The sequence below is a fragment of the Giraffa tippelskirchi genome, chromosome 13 (assembly GCF_054371585.1).
Source record: "Giraffa tippelskirchi isolate mGirTip1 chromosome 13, T2T-mGirTip1v1.2.pri, whole genome shotgun sequence".
In the NCBI taxonomy this organism is placed as follows: domain Eukaryota; kingdom Metazoa; phylum Chordata; class Mammalia; order Artiodactyla; family Giraffidae; genus Giraffa; species Giraffa tippelskirchi.
Window position 1 is genome coordinate 52,165,879 of NC_137287.1, and position 16,724 is coordinate 52,182,602.

The 16,724-nt window shown below is 42.0% G+C and overlaps 1 protein-coding gene across 2 annotated transcripts in view; it reads right to left on the minus strand.

Annotated features, from left to right (window-relative positions):
* MACROD2 (mono-ADP ribosylhydrolase 2) overlaps positions 1 to 16,724 on the minus strand; it is a 2,278,672-nt gene that overhangs the window by 233,060 nt on the left and 2,028,888 nt on the right. For both annotated transcript variants that reach the window (XM_081556519.1, XM_081556518.1), the window contains exon 9: positions 777 to 858. In XM_081556519.1, coding sequence (XP_081412645.1) covers positions 777 to 858 — 82 coding nt within the window. The remainder of the gene's footprint in view (positions 1 to 776; positions 859 to 16,724) is intronic.

Consider the following 16,724-nt stretch of genomic DNA (forward strand, 5'->3'; position numbering starts at 1 on the left):
ACTCTCATGGCAGTTTGAAATTACCTGGGAGTCGTTCTTTACTATAGCTGAAAAAAGTGCATAGGGCACCAGAACATAGTAGAAATATAAAAATAGTAAGGTATGCACAGGCTGGAAGAGGGATAGTGGGGGTGATGTTCAAATGAACCAAGTACAGTTAATGGCACATTTGATGAATGTAAATCATTTACTCAAGGTTCTTTAATAACCCTGAGGTTTCTCCTACTTTCTAAAAAGAAGTGTGAAATAAGATGAGTGCCTACCTTTTTCAGGTTGGCCTAGAAAGCACTGCTCTCTCTACTGCAATTTGGGGTGATAAAACTGGGGAGAAGAGGGATGGAGTGCGGCAATAATCTGAATTGTGCCCACAAATATTAATGGGTTTTGTACAATTTCTAACATGTTTAACATGGTGGTGTGTTCACAGACCTGGACGACTTACAAGTACAGGGAAAAAAATCACAGGACATGAAATTTAGGGCAAGAGAAAATATCGTTTGGTCCAGCCCCTCACTTTTAAAGTGAGGGACTGAGACTCAGGAGATGAACCACCTTTCCCAAAGACAACACAGTGACCTGGCAAGAGATATCGAGCCTGGATTTCCTGTCACCTCCTTTAGATCTTAAAAAGTAAAACACAAGTTGTCAGATGTGACTGATGTATGGAAATCACACTTGAAACACTATTTAGGAGGCAAAATAAAGTAGTAGAACTACAAGAGATGCCCTAACTTTTTCAACTTCCAAATTCAAAGGAAACAAACTGCTCTACTCACCTGCTGGGAAAAACTCGCCCATTTTCTTTTTGTAGATTTTGAAGTCAACTTCTAGGAAGACACAGAAGATGATCCGATCCACCTAGGGGCAAACAATAGATACCTAAAGTGAGAGGAAATATGGCAAATGCACTCCCAGAACATGGGCTTGGAACAAAAAATAAACAGAAGACCCTTTCACAGATTTTTGGTGCTATACTGCTAAGTGTATGAGAGCACTGAGTGAAGTTCACACATGTGAGTGTGTGTGTTTGTGAATGCACTCTCTATGTAAACAAACCCACGGGCAATTTGGTGGAAAGATGTTGTATAAATCAAATAAGAAATAATAAATGACAATAAGCCACTTTGCAGCAAGCTATAAATAAGATCTGAGATTCCACCAGGATACCTAGACTTTTATGTTCTATTAAACACAAGAGGTGTACAGCGGAATGACAATAAAGTATGTCAGTAAACAGAGAGCTCTTTGTCCTACCTTGTTAAACAAATACATTTATCAAAACTGTTAGTATTTGAACATGACCTAAAAAGCTTCACACAGTATAATTTGTATGCAGTCACTTGCTTTTAGCTTTATATACTTGGAAATGCAGCAGAAATAAACTATAATTAGTTGACAGTACATGAGGCCAATATAACTAATCTGGTAGGTTATTACTGAATAAGGAAATGCCACTTCAGAAGTAAAATGTTTGCACAGTCCCTTTTTTCTCTTTCGAGAGCTTCTGCATGTAAGGAGTTTCTCTGAGACATTCCTAGAGTAATTGGTACCAGAGAAGAGAGATGGGGTACACCTAACAGCTCAGGGATATCTGATATTAAATCAGTGACTCAATTTTGTGTCTTGAAAACTAATACCCCCTTTGTTCCTTTATTTTAACAATGTACAAAAAGTTAAAAGTTACTCCACCCATCAAATTGCAACTGGCAATTGAGCGGAACATCAGTTGGGAACAGAAGTGGGGTGTGTGTGCGACAAGACAGGAACAAACCCAAATGTATTTCATCTATCCAACCTCTCAGCTCTCCCAGCCTGTAGGGGATAGAGTCACATGAGCCAAGTCCCAGAGTTCCTAGGAGGAGAGCGATCTACATAACTGGGAGGGGAGAGAGAGGATTAGGACATGAAGAATCACCAGGATTCCCTGATGGAGGCTCAGAGATGTGACTTTCTGATCCCTGCACAAGGCTAGACCCCCAGCTAAGTAGACTGCCTCCTGGGCAGTCACTGGACTTTAACACAAACCATGCATCTCCAGCCACTGTTCCCACCAGGTGGAGAGAGCACCTTGCCTTCAGAAATGGAAGGACTGGGGTACAAATAACCCTGCTTTACTTTCCCTCTATTCACCTGAGTTTCTGGTGTCCAGTCCTGCCTACAAGGCATTAACATTTTCGACAAATGTAAAAACTCACTATCAACTCACTCTCCAGGTTATGTAAACATTTAGTTGAATCAATGATTAACTATATGTACAATACTGAATGCTCACCTCCAGTTTCCCTATGGCGTGTTTATGCCCTGTAGCTAAAGATAAAAATCATAATGTCGAGCATTAAAAATGAGTTACAAAAGGACATACATGCTCTGATGCCACTATACAAAATTTTAAAACACAAATATACCAGACTGTAGAGATCCGTTCATAAGCACTAACTCCCAGAAACATATGTAGGAATGTTGCACATTAACTTCAAGACAATGATGATTTCTGGAAACGGAGGGAAGGTAAAATGATGGACTGGTAAGGCTTTAACTGAATAGGGGATATTTTATTTATATAGAAAGAAAAGAGATTTAAGAAAAAATATGGTGATGGGTAACTGCTATTAGTTATGGGGGTAGGTACATAGATATCATATTCTATACTCATTCTATACCTTTCTATATATATGAAATACATCATAATTAAAAGTCCTAACATTAAAAATAAGATTCTGTTACTATTCAGTCATAAAAATGAAATAATATCATTTGCAGCAACATAGATGGACCTAGAGATTATCCCACAAAGTCAGAAAGAGGACAAATATCATATGATATCACTTACATGTGGAATCCAAAATATGATACAAATGAACTTATCTATGAAACAGAAACAGACTCACAAACAGAGAGAGCAGACTTGTGGTGGCCAAAGGGAAGGAGAGGTAGGGTAGGGATGGGGTGGGAGTTTGGGATTAGTAGATGCAAACTATTTTATATTGAATGGACAAACAACAAAGTCCTATTGTACAGTTCTGTGAACTATATTCAATATCCTGTGATAAATCATAGTGGAAAATAATATGAAAAAGAATATATATATATGTATGTATAACTGAATCACTTTCCTGTATGGCAGAAATTAACACAATATTGTAAATCAATTATAGTTCAATAAAATAAGTTAAAAAAGTAAGATTCTGTGTTAGACATACTCTACTCTTCAGCTTCAGTAAACTACTTATGATTTCCAAACACCATAATTATTCTCACTTTTGTGCTTGTGATGGTTGACTTTTTCCTCCAGGCTTCAAACGATCGGATTATTTCTAAAGTCCTTTAATTAAGATCAAAATCAAAACAAGAAAATTTGGTTCAAAGCAGATCTAAGAAGAACAAGCCAAGCCAGACAGTCTCATTTGTACTCATTTCTCCTTATTTTTATGTTCACTTACTATAAACTGTGGAATTAAAAAAGGAAAACACTTATGCTGCATGTGTGTGTGTGTGTGTGTGGAGTACATTTGTTGGGGGGGAGGGAAGGTTAGTGGTGATGTTATTCACTGCTATTAAGTGTACTTTTAGGCATTACAGACTAAATCCAGATTTCTTAAATATTGCATGGAATTATAATCCACATTTTAACATTTTAGGGTTTGTTACCATGAAAATGGTATGGGTCCAAAATTCAGCAGCCTGATTTATTCTTTTTTAGTTTAAACTAATTGGGTGGCCCAGTTCTCTGCCCTTATCCTTAGGCATAACACTGAAAATATCTTGGAAGCAAGTTAAATCCAATAATTAATCTCATTTGCCAAGTACTTGTTATATACACATTTGTGTATATAACATAATACATATATGTGTATTCTCATACATATATATGCTTGGGGTTATTGTTGGATAAGAGCTCATTTAGCTGGCAAGCTCTGTGTTTATAAACTCATCACGGGTATTGGTCACCACTTGTGGTGGGCTGTATTTTCCAGGATGGCGTGCAAGATACCCCATCCTTCAGGTTCCTCTTACGATGTAATGCTGATCATCCTCTCATTGAGAGGTGGGGTCTATATTTCCTTCTCTTGAATCTGGGAGTGCCTAGAACCCTTGCAGAAATGCTATGTGAGTTCTGGGTCTATGTCATGAAGGGTGATACAGTTTCTGCCTGGTTCTCTTGGGATGTTCGCTCTCATACCTAATCACTGTGTCCCGAGAATCAGAGGTCCCTGGAGAATTCATGTGCAGAAGGTCTAGTCAACAGACCTAGCTGGAAGCCCTTGGGTGATTTCAGCTCCTAGCTTTTGAGCTACTCTAGGTAATACCATCTGGGCCAGAGACGAGCCCTTCCTACTGAATTCTGCTCAAACTGTAGATTCATGCACAAAACACAGAAAGGCATAGTTAGAAATTGGATATTCTTCTAGCTCCTGCCTATTGCCATTTTTGGATTCTTGCTTCTTCAGCTGCATGATATTGACTCCTATTGAAAAGCTCAGACTGACTGGATCAAGTAGAAGTCACAATGCAATGACAAGAAGAATATAGACAGTCTAATTGCTACACAGTTGAGAGATAGGAAATCTGAGGAAAGAAGGAAGGAAGGACCTGGGTGATCCATTCTAGCTGCTAGTAAATTTCATGAGCACGTGGAAAGATGCCTCAGTATTGAGGCTTTGGAGCATGATTTCAATTTTCTTCTATACTAGGTATAAATAAAATGACTTTGTACAAATGGTTGTTCTTGAGAGACTATATTTATTCACTTGTTCTTCAGATATTAATTGAGCACCTTCAGTTTGTGGATCTTAGCAAGTGTCTCATAAGAAAACTTGAACCCAGAACTGGGGCATTTTTATTCCACCCAAGGTCAAACAATTAGTGGCAGAATCCCAGGCCTCTTAACTTCACACGAAGGGTTCTTTCTGTGATGTCACCCAGATGGTGACCCGAGGGACTGAGTTTCTAGACCTGTCACTTGCTCTGGGACACTGGACAAGCCATCATCTCTCTGGGTCTCAGTGTTCATGTCTTATAAGGAAAGGATTGTGTTATATCATCTCTATAGTTTCTTTCTTCTTTTTTATCTCAAAGTCTATCTCTGTGGTCCTGTGATACCATGTCAATTTAGTCAAGCTGAAATCACACTTCTGTGAAGAGTTCTAGCTTAGAGTTGTCCACAGAGCAATTTCTATGAGATCTGGGGGCCGAAGTGCGGCTGCAACCGCTGCTCTGGACAGGTGTGGAGGCTTCCGGGCAGCTCATTCTTGGCTCACCTGGGTATGGCCCACAGCTCCTCCCCTCCCCCTGCCGGCTCTCTGAGTCCCGGGCCAGGCACACATGCAGCCCTGTGCGCAGGGCGCCGGCTCCTCTTCTGCGGGGCGCAGCAGCTCTGGGGTTCCGGGCACTGAGAGGCACATGGATGTGGCAGTTGGCTCCTGTGGTTCCTCTTCGCTCCCGTGGCTCCCACTTTGTCTTTGCTCACTTCCATTTGGCATCCAGTTGTCCTCATGACCTCCTGCCCTGCTAATACGCTCCAGGCCTGGTCAGATGTGGAGGCAATGACCTTCCACACACGTGTTCAGCACCTCCCTCTGCTGGGTCCTAGTTAGGGGCTCTTCTCTGTTCCACCAGAAGTCATCCCCTTCTGGACACTGACTTCCTCAGTTTCTCACTGTTGAATAAGTGCTAATCCCTATAAGAAAACCCTTATTCCGTATCTCTCATAAAGTTCTGCTTCCCTGATTACACTCAACTGATGTGATCTTTAAATCCTTTAGTTGGATATTACGGTGAAGAACATGACGCAGGGCAAAGAATAATATAAAAATGCTCCTTTATGAAAGGGTATAACCTGTCAAGGCTACTCAGAGTCCAGTGACTTTCTTCAGTATAGACTTTGGTTAGTCCTAGCCCATCTTCTTGGTGAACTTCCTAAAGTATGCAGGCGATGTTTGGTAGTTAAAGAAACTTCTGTACTTGAAATGACTCACATTCTTTTTTTTAATGTACAAGTTATTAGTAAACTCAGGTGGGTCTTCAGGCTAAAACGTACTTGCAAATAATATAAAAGGTGACATTAACATTTTTAGGAATTGGTGATATAACTGTAGTTCTTGTTACAATCTTAAACTAGAACCTTACAAAGACTGCAGTGATGCTCACCTTTGCGTCAGTGCTCATCTTTGCATTCTGTAGGTCCTGAGACATAACAGGAACTTTGTAAATATTCCCAGAGTACTAGTTAAGGAAAACAGACCTGACTAAAAGGCAAGTTTATGGCAGATGTATTTCAAGGGTACTTTAGCTCCAGAACCAAAAATGACTTCTTTTGGAAGAACACAAGACTTTCATTTATATTTGTCAGAGGACCGGAGTACAGAATTATAGAGGGGCCTGGATGTTTTTGCAAAGCAGAAAAGGGCTACACAAAGTGTGAGTCATTTATTGTTACCGATTGTCATCTTATCCAATGATACTATTCCAAGTACAAGGTGCCTGGGCCCAGCACTGATGCTTTTATACAGGGTGCTGCTTAGTTTCATAACAGAAACAATGATGGTACTTGTAAACTATGGTGTTTTGAAAGTTTTTAAAACTTTTTTAAAGTGAATAAACAGTATCAAATATTGGCAAGGATGTGGGTTAACAAGAACTTTCATATACTGCTTTACAGTCACTTTGGAAAATTACTTGGCAGTACCTACTAAATTAGCTGCATATGTACATACTCTACAACCCAAAAATTCCACCCCTAGGCAGATACCCAGCAGAATGCATACGTATGTTTACAAAAGGACACATACTGCAGCATTCACAGCAGCACTAATTTGTAGTTATCTCCAACTTGGAAGCTACTTATTGCCAACAAAGAGTAGAATGAATAAATTAATTGTGAACTATTCATACAAGGGGCTTCCCAGGTGGCACAAGTGGTAAAGAACCTGCCTGCCAACGCAGGGGACATAAGAGACACAGGGTCGATTCTTGGGTCAGGAAGAACCCCTGGAGGAGGGCACGGCAACGCACTCCAGTATTCTTGCCTGGAGAATCTCATAGACAGAGGAGCCTGGTGGGTTGCAGTCCATAGGGTTGCACAGAGTCGGACACGATTGAAGTGACTTAGGATGCATGCACGCATACATACAAGGGGATACACAAACTGGAAAGACTTGAAAATTTATAACTACACACAATAATACAAATTAAAAATACTGAATAAAAGAATTCAGAAAAAAATGAAGTTCACACTGGATGGTTCCATTTCCATAAAGTTTAAAAATGTTAGAGAATTAGGAAGAGTCACTTATGGTGTTAAAAATTAATATAGCAAATTACTCTGAGGTGAGGGTTGGTGAAAAGGGACCTAGGGAAATGCTTGGGATCCTGGTTTTTCAATCTGGGTGCTAGTTCCATAGATGTGTTCAGTCTGTGAAAAGTCATAGTTAGCATCTGTGTTCTTCTCTGAATATTATACTTCAATAAGAATTTTTTTTAAGGTTGAAAGTCTTTTGTTACAGTTGTCTTGGTCAACAATCAAAAATCCATTTTCACTGACTTAGAGGTCAAAAAAGTCCTTTAAAAACTGACCTTCTGAAAGCAATCTCTCTATATATTTCTACTGATGCCAACAGTAGCTCACCCATCAAAGCATAAAGGAGTAAAAATGTATTTTTTTCCACCAAGATATCCATTTAATCCACAGTTAGGGGTTTTATACCCCATAAACATGATGACATAAGTTCTATTAATCTTTTTCAGCATCACAGCCACTGCCCCTGAAGAGGGTTACAACAGCGAAGCAGGTTTGGAATATCTGTGCCGACCTCCATTTTTCACGGCTACCAGTCCTAGGGCAGCTGACACAGCCAAGATTATTGTGGGTTCAGCGATCCTGGGAGAGTCTGATGAATGGAGTCTGATGAATGCAACTTGCTTTCCTAATGACAAATGACAAACACTCAGAGACCTAGAGTGCAGGCAAATACGGCCTTAACTGATGGAGGGGTATCCTGTGTAAATTCAGCCTGATGGGCAAAGGGACTGGGGTTCAGCTTTATTGACAGATAAACCAACAGCTCACCAGGACAGGCTTGGATATTTGGGATCTTCCTAAAACAGTGGCTGCTGCTAATAAGTGAATTAAATTCCAAGGCTTAAGTATCAACATGACATGAAAACAAGTCTTAAGATGGATGGAAGACCAGGACAACAGGAGCTTGCTTGGGGCTTTGGGTAAGTCAAGTTTAGACAGAGTTAGAAAGGGATATGGTCACTACTGAATAAAGAACAAAACCAAGAAATGGGGTGCCTGGGTCCTAACCCCTTCTCTTTGATTCTGTGGAGTAAAAGGAGACCAATCTCTCCTCGCCCCAGTATATTAGTTCTGGTGTCATTATATAACAGATGACCACAAACTTAGCAACTTATAAAACAAAGTTTTATTGTCTCACAGTTTCTGTGGGTCAAAAGTCCAGACCACACAGAGTTGGATCCTCTGCTCAGGGTCTCGGAAGCTGCAATCAGGTGTCAGCTTCCTTGCAGTTCTTACCTGAGCCCAGGGTCCACTTACAGCCTCATTCAGGTTGTTGGCAGACTCTAGTTCCCTATGGTTGTAGGACTGAGGTCCCCAGTATCTTGCTACTTGTTGACTGGGGACAGTATTAGCTTCTAGAGGTCACCTGCAATTCTTTGTCATATGGCCTTGGAAGGAAGTTCAGGATATGGATTCTTTTTTCTTTCAGGCCAGCAAGAGTATGTCTTTATGACTTCCTCCATCTCCAACCTGCAGATGCCTTTTAAGAGTTCAGGCCCCATCAGGAAACTCTCCTTTTTAATGAGCTAAAGTGATTAAATACCTTCATTACATCTTTTAAAAAGTCTCTTTTGCCTAATTCGGGGAGTGACCACCCCATCATATTTAATTTACAGGAGAAGACAGACAGGGGCTACGGGCTTGGAAGCATCTCTGTCTCCCGTCTCCCACAGTGAGTCGCCTCTGTATTCCAACACCAGCTGGCTGTGTTCCAATCTGGACATGACCACTTAGCTGCTCTCTGATTCTGAGCTTGCCACTACCCTTTCTAAGCCTCAGTCTCCTCATCTCTAAAATGGAAACACTGACCTTGTGGGGGCTGATATATTAGTTTCTCCTGTTGCATAACAAGTGACACCAAACTTTAGGGCTCAGAACAACCCCTATTAGCTTAGGGTTCGGTAGATCAGAGTCTACCGGGTGTGACTGTGTTTCCTGGTCAGGGAATCAAAAGGCTGAAATCAAGGTGTCATCAGGGCTGACTGTTAATCTGGAGGCTGTGACGAGAAAACCACTGCCAAGCTCTTTCTTGCTGGCAGAATACACTTCCCTGCAGGTGAGAACTGAGGTCCCTGTCCTCTGGCTGACTGCCAGTTGGAGTCTACCTGCCTCCCTTGCCAGATACCTGCCTCCATCTTCAAGGCAGTGAAGGTGTGTTAAGTCCTTCTTGATTTTGAATCTCTGCTGCTGCTGCTGCTGCTGCTAAGTCGCTTCAGTCATGTCTGACTCTGTGCGACCCCATAGACGGCAGCCCACCAGGCTCCCCCGTCCCTGGGATTCTCCAGGCAAGAACACCGGAGTGTGTTGCCATTTCCTTCTCCAATGCATGAAAGTGAAAAGTGAAAGTGAAGTCGCTCAGTTGTGTCCGACTCTTCGCGACCCCATGGACTGCAGCCTACCAGGCTCCTCCGTCCATGGGATTTTCCAGGCGAGAGTACTGGAGTGGGTTGCCATTGCCTTCTCCTTTGAATCTCTAACTTCCTTCATATCTGACATCTAGACCCAGATAAAAAGAACTTTTGTCATCTGGCCCACTGGGATGGTTCCCTACCTTAAGGTCAACTGATTTGGGACTTTAATTACATCTGAACAACCTCTTCCCCGCATATTCAGACCTAGATTATTATTTAAACAACTGGGAGAAGGTATGTGTACACCAGACACTGGGAGAATCTCAGAATCATTCTGTCACAGCTTGCTGTAATGACCACTCCAGACAGTCTATGTCTATGTAAAAGGCTTGGCAAAGGGCCTGACATACAATAAGCTCATAAACATTGATTGTTTATAAAGTTATTACTCACAAGGTACTTGAAACACTTAGCACAGCACTGGCATATAGATAAAATCACTGTTCTACCCTGAGCTTTTAAAGCAGGTCAAGGAAAAGTATAAGCCAAAGAGAGAACACTGGAAATGCTTTTACTGGCTGGTATGCAGAAAGGTCACTTTATTTTAGTCCCAACTTTGCAGAGGAGTTGTAACTTAAAAGAAACATTTACAAAAATGGTCCATATTATATATAAAGCAGCTTTTTTTTTTTTTTTTTAGTTTGATCATACCAGCCAATGAGAGGAAAAAAAAGAATAAGTTCACAGTTGAAACTGCAGTAATGGAAAAGATTTCACAAGACCCTCCAGGAGTCTCAGGGCTGATGTTTTAACATTGCTGTCAAATGTCACTGAATAAAATTCTGGCTCTTGAAGGTATTAAGTATGTCTGTATTTGTGCACTCCACCACAGACACTAGTATTCCGATTTCTAAATTACAGAATGAGAAAATTTTTCTTTCTGTGTTTCCAGAGACATTCAGAGGACTTGGAGAGCATTCATAATCCATACACACTCAAAGGGCATCTTTGCATTTTGAAATTGCTTCTGCATGCATAAAAAGAATCCTATATTGTTGGGGGCTTTTTGCAAACTCAGTTAATCTGTCATTACTCGGTGGCAGCACAATTCAGAGTCTTCTTGTTTTGTTTTGATAAATTGCTCTTTTTGACTTTTCTTCAACTTTATAAGAAAAAATGGTCATGGAGCCAAAGAACCAAGACTTATTTTGACTTGAGCTGGAGGCTCATTCATACAAGTTAATTTCCAAACCTGCCTTGCATCCATCAAAGTGGACACCCTTGCAAATGACACATCTGTTGTGATCCTTGAAGCTCTTCCATACAGTTCACATAGAAGAGAGATAAACACAAGAGAGATAAAACAAGGGCTTAGGATGCCTGGTTCTAAATGTTAGCATGGTAATAAACCTGCCTTGCCCTGCCCTGCCCTTGAAACCAAAGAAACCATCCTCAGATGATTGGAGGGGAGGAGGGGGACAATGCCAATCTAAGTTAAAGAACAAGTTCATGACTTGGGAGGGGTTTTAAAAAATTACTCTTTGGCTGCACTGGGTCATTGTTGCGCGTGCAGGCTTTTGCTAGTTACGGTGAAGGGGGGCTGCTCCTCCTTGTGGGGCACAGTCTGCTCTTGTTGTGGCACATGGGGCTCTCAGGGCGCAGGCTCAGTAGTCGTGGCATGGGGGCATTAGCTGCTCCACGGCACGTGGAATCCTCTCAGACCAGGGATCAAGCCTGTGTCTCCTGCATTGGCAGGTGGATTCTTATTTACCATAACACCAGGGAAGTCCCTGCAGAGGGTTTTGCAGTGTGCTACTCACATCTGCTCCTCCCTTCAGAACCACAGCAGTTTTGATTCCCATTGATGGAGGTGCCAGGGACCGACAGTTCTGAGGAGAGCCTCTCAGAGGACAGTCCTCTACTGAGAGGAGCACCTCACCATGCTGAGCCTCTCTTCTCAAAGTCATCCTGCATGCAGGGACCAGCTCACCCAGCGGTCCAAAGGCTCAGACCCCTTCCTTCAGTTTGATGCAATTCTAAAGGACCATCTGTTATGGGATGAATTGTGTGGCCCCCTCTCCCCGAACTCATACTTGAAGTCCTAACTCTCAATATCACATACTGTGTCTGTATTTGGAGACAGAGCTTTGAAATGGGTAATTCAGTTAAAATGAAGTCATCAGGATGGGCCCTAATCCAATATGACTGGTGTCCCCAGAAGAAGAGAAGATTAGGACACAGACATACACACAAGGAGAAGACAGCCACCTATAAGCTAAGGAGAGAGTCCTCAGAAAACCGACCCAGCTGATCCTCTGACCTCAGACTTCCAGCCTCCAAGAAGTGTGAGAAAATGAATTTCTGCTCTTAAAACCACTCAGTCTGTGACACGTTGTCATGGCAGCCCTAGCAAGCCCATTCACCACATCAGCATTAGAGCTCCTGGGTGGGCTCAGCCTCTCCCTCTCCCCAACTCTGCTTCCCTCATTGAGCTTCCTCTCCCCACAGGGTATCCACTGAGAGTGTGATCCAATAAAACCTCCTGCTTGCAAACCTCCTTTCAGTCTGCTTCCCGAAAACGTGGCCTGTGTCAACAACCTTCTGTTTTTGGCAGTCTGAATGATTTTCTTTTTATGCCCATTTCCAACATCATATCCAGGGAGACAAATGGCAGGAGCCAATTACACAGGAAGCCTCCTGCCTTAGGTCTGACCAACAGCTGACCACGATACCTGCTCCTTGTGGAGAAGCTCCTGTGCTTGGGCTAACCCAGGGTTAGGAGGCCAGGATTCACTTTCACAGAACATTCAGAGTCAACATAAGCCATAAATGTCATCCAAATAAAGTGAGAGTAGTTTCGTTGAAATCGGGGCCCCCATCTAACACTCATTATTGGTAAATTAGTCTCAAAACTCTTGGCAGACTCTGTTTTGAGAATGGGAAGTCAGGCCTGTGAGCAACTGTGCAGTGCCAGCCATAGGAAGTCAAGGTAAAGTTTGTCCTGATGTAGCTGAAGCTGTCCAGAGCTGAGACACACTTCTGCAGATGTTATTTCTTGTTTCTAAAGCCAGGCGTATTCTTCTAATTAAAAATAATGGATTTTCTTGTGTGTAAGAGATGCGATACTTCGATGGGTTTTAACAAATCCATAAAAATAAGTCCATATGGCCTGAAGGTTTGGTCTGGAGATGTGAGGCATTCTGGGTCCTGTGCATATCCCCTCGGGCCTTAGGGCTGTCAAAGCCTGAAGCCTTTCTTAGTGATAAGAGGTTCGAACCAAATATCCAGTAAACTGGGATTTCGAAAAATGAATGCTTCCCAACCCAGCAGTTCTCAAGCAAAGACCAGATGGTTTGATGTTGAAAATATCTCCACTGCATCACCCTTGGGTGGCAAAAATCAAGAGTTCTCCAAGGGGAGAAACTTCTGGTTGTGCAGGGTAGAAACTTGATTGCATGTCTCTCTTAACCTTTCTCACCCCTACTTAATTCACAAATAATTTACCTGAATGGTAGTCCTTGTTTTAGAGTCTGCTTTGGGGAGAACTCAGATGATGAGACGAGAAGAAAATTGGTCATATTCAACTTAGCCTCTTGGTATCCTGCCTACAAATCATAGAAAAAGCAAGAGAATTCCAGAAAAACATCTGCTTCTGCTTTAGCATTGACTATGCTAAAGCCTTTGACTGTGTGGATGACAACAAACTGTGGAAAATTCTTAAAGAAATAGGAATACCAGACCACCTTACCTGCCTCTTGAGAAACCTGTATGCAGGTCAAGAAGCAACAGTTAAAACCAGACATGCAACAACGGACTGATTCCAAATTGGGAAAGGAGTATGCCAAGGCTGTATATTGTCACTCTGCTTATTTAACTTAAATGCAGAGCACATCATGCAAAATGGTGGGCTGAATGAAGCAAAACTGGAATCAAGATTGCCGGGAGAAATATCAATAACCTCAGATATGGAGATGACACCACCCTTATGGCAGAAAGTGAAGAGGAACTAAAGAGCCCCTTGATGAAACTGAAAGAAGAGAGTGAAGAAGTTGGTTTAAACCTCAACATTCAAAAAACTAAGATCATGACATGTGGTCCCATCACTTCATGGCAAATAGATGGGGAAACAATGGAAACAGTGAGAGACTTTATTTTCTTGGGCTCCAAAATCACTGCAGATGGTGACTGTAGCCATGAAATTAAAAGATGCTTACTCCTTGGAAGAAAAGCTATAACCAACCTAGACAGCATAATAAAAAACAGAGACATTACTTTGCCAACAAGGTCTGTTGACTCAAACCTATGATGTTTCCAGTAGTCATGTATGGATGTGAGAATTGGACCATAAAGCAAGCTGAGCACCGAAGAATTGATGCTTTTGAAATGTGGTGTTGGAGAAGACTCTTGAGAGTCCCTTGGACTGCAAGGAGATCAAAACAGTCCATCCTAAAGGAAATCAGTCCTGAATATTCATTGGAAGGACTGATGCTGAAGCTAAAGCTCCTATAATACTTTGGCCACCTGATGCAAAGAACTGTCTCATTGGAAAATACCCTGATGCTGGGAAAGATTGAAGGCAGGGGGAGAAGGGGACGACAGAGGATGAGATGGTTGGATGGCATCACCGACTCGATGGACATGAGTTTGAGCAAGCTCCGGGAGATGATGATGGACAGGGAAGCTTGGTTTGCTGCAGTCCATGGGGTCACAAAGAGTTGGACACGACTGAGTGACTGAACTGAACTGATCCAGCCTACAAAGGCTGATTTAATATAACTCAGCTTCTGACTCAGTTAAGGTATAGACCTCCTGCCCACACTCTGCTGTCACTCGCATAGTACACTCAATACCCTTCCAGTGAGAAGACAGTGCCAGGAATAGGTCTTTTGACTCAAAGTTCTTCTTCACAATATAGTCCATGACAGGAAATTACCCTTCCAATGATGTAGCTATTGTGCATCAGGCACTCATGTGGCGCCCTTGTCAACCCTGCTAACCCAGCTGCAAACCCCTATTGTATATTTCATACTTCAGCTTCTAAGAACGTTCTGTTTCTGTTCCCTTTTATTTGATGAAGAACATCTGCAGAGGTGGCTCAGCTACAAAAGTTAATAATTACTCTTTTTTTGTGTGTCACCGTAATTAAAAATTTCAAGGAAGAATTGTCATTCATTGCAGCTTATTGAGGTTGCCCATGGCGTGGATAATGCTTTAGGAAGCCTACAAATCATGACCTTTAAAAAAACGCCATCATCAGGAGAAACAAAATCTCTCCTCAAGACAGGGATGTTATGCCAAGCCGTGAGGTGGCTCTGAAGCCTGCTCACATGTCCAGCGACGTGGGGGCCCCCAGAGAACCTCGCACATCATTGTCCCTGCATTCTCATTTTCCCGAGGTTTCCAACAGTATCTGGCAGTCCTGTGGATGCCAGTTATGGTTCACAGGAAGTTCATTCACACAGCATCCCCAAAGAGCATTTTGTGAGGACAAAAGCTGTTTTTCTCAAGCTGGTGTCCCTCCCATTCCTGCCAGAAAGGATCTTTTTGTTCAGAAGACAAATACCAAGGAGGACAATCACTCCTGAGTAATTTTCCTCACGTCCATGTCTCATACAATAAGAAAGAGCAAACCAAAGAGGTTCTAAAGTGCCCCCAGAGGGCTGGGGGGTGGTAGCAGTTGGGTGTGTGGGTGGCATTTGTGCGGTCTGTGGAGTGTATAGAAGACAAGGGTGGGAAAGAGAGCATGCTGGTTACATCTCTCCTCCCAGCCACCCTCGGACCTCTCTTTATCTCCTCCATCAAACACTGTCTGCTTTAAACCATGGATTGTTAGTTCCTATTTATATAGATATATTTATCTATTATATATAATAATACAGTTTATAATAGTTATTGTACATATTATACATTTATAATAATATTTATATTATATATTACATATATAGATATATATTTATATTTATTTATATATACTTTATTGACATAGTTGCTGTACAATATTATTTAAGTTACAGGTGTATAATACAGTGATTTGTAGTTTTTAAAGATTATACTCCATTTATAGTTATTATAAAATACTGGCTCTATTTCCTGTGTTGTACACTATATCCTCAAAGCTTCTTTTGTATGTAATAGTTTGTACCTCTTAATCCCCTGCCCCTACTTTGCCCCTCCCCACTCCCCCACTGGTAACCACTAGTTTGTTCTCTACACCTGTGAGTCTGCCTCTTTCTTTGTTTCAACTTCCAATGACTCTCTTGAAATGTCAGATGAAGGAATGTGTGTCCAAACAGAACGTAAATCCCTGGAGGAGACACACCTTTTACTTTAGTCCTCTTTCCATCTAGCAAGTGATGCAGCCAACTGAAGGGTACAGAAAAAGGCCCTCAGTCATATTGCTTCCTGGACAAGGAGGCTCTGAATGGCCTGATGACCAAACTCACTGACTATGGGACCCCAAAAGAAGGGCCATTTGAGGAAAAAGGATGGCCCCGACTCCCTTCTCTCTCTCCCTCCGTGGTTCATCCACATCCACGCCATCCTTCTAAACCACACCACCATCACCCTGACAGGTTGAAATAAAGTTGATTCCCACTTTGTATTCTGAAAATCAAATACAGCTTTCAGTTGTTTATCCATTAAGTTTTTTTTCAGATGTCTATCAGAGAATGCCCTCCAGGGTTAAGTCTCTCTCAGGGACTCAAGATGGCAAAATACCTCCTGCAAAATGTTGTTTAATTTTGAGGTTTGCCATGTGGTCTTTTGTTTAATGGACTGCATAAAAAGCTCATGCTGGTGGGCATAGAGAAACAGTGTTTCTCCTCCCAGTGTTTACAGACCCTCAGATCCTCAAGGAAGACGGGCTCTGCCTTGCAGGGGTTTCAAGTCCTACCCGGCATACTGTTGCATACACTCCATAGGGGCTGGACTCCACTCCTGCCACGAAAGTGTGACTGTCTGACATCGAGCCAGTGTGCTTGGTATACTGATACATTTGCATGAACGAGAGAGATTGGTATACATAAAGATATTTGAACTTCCAAAAGCATTTACCTTTAGGTACTCCAGTGTTAAGC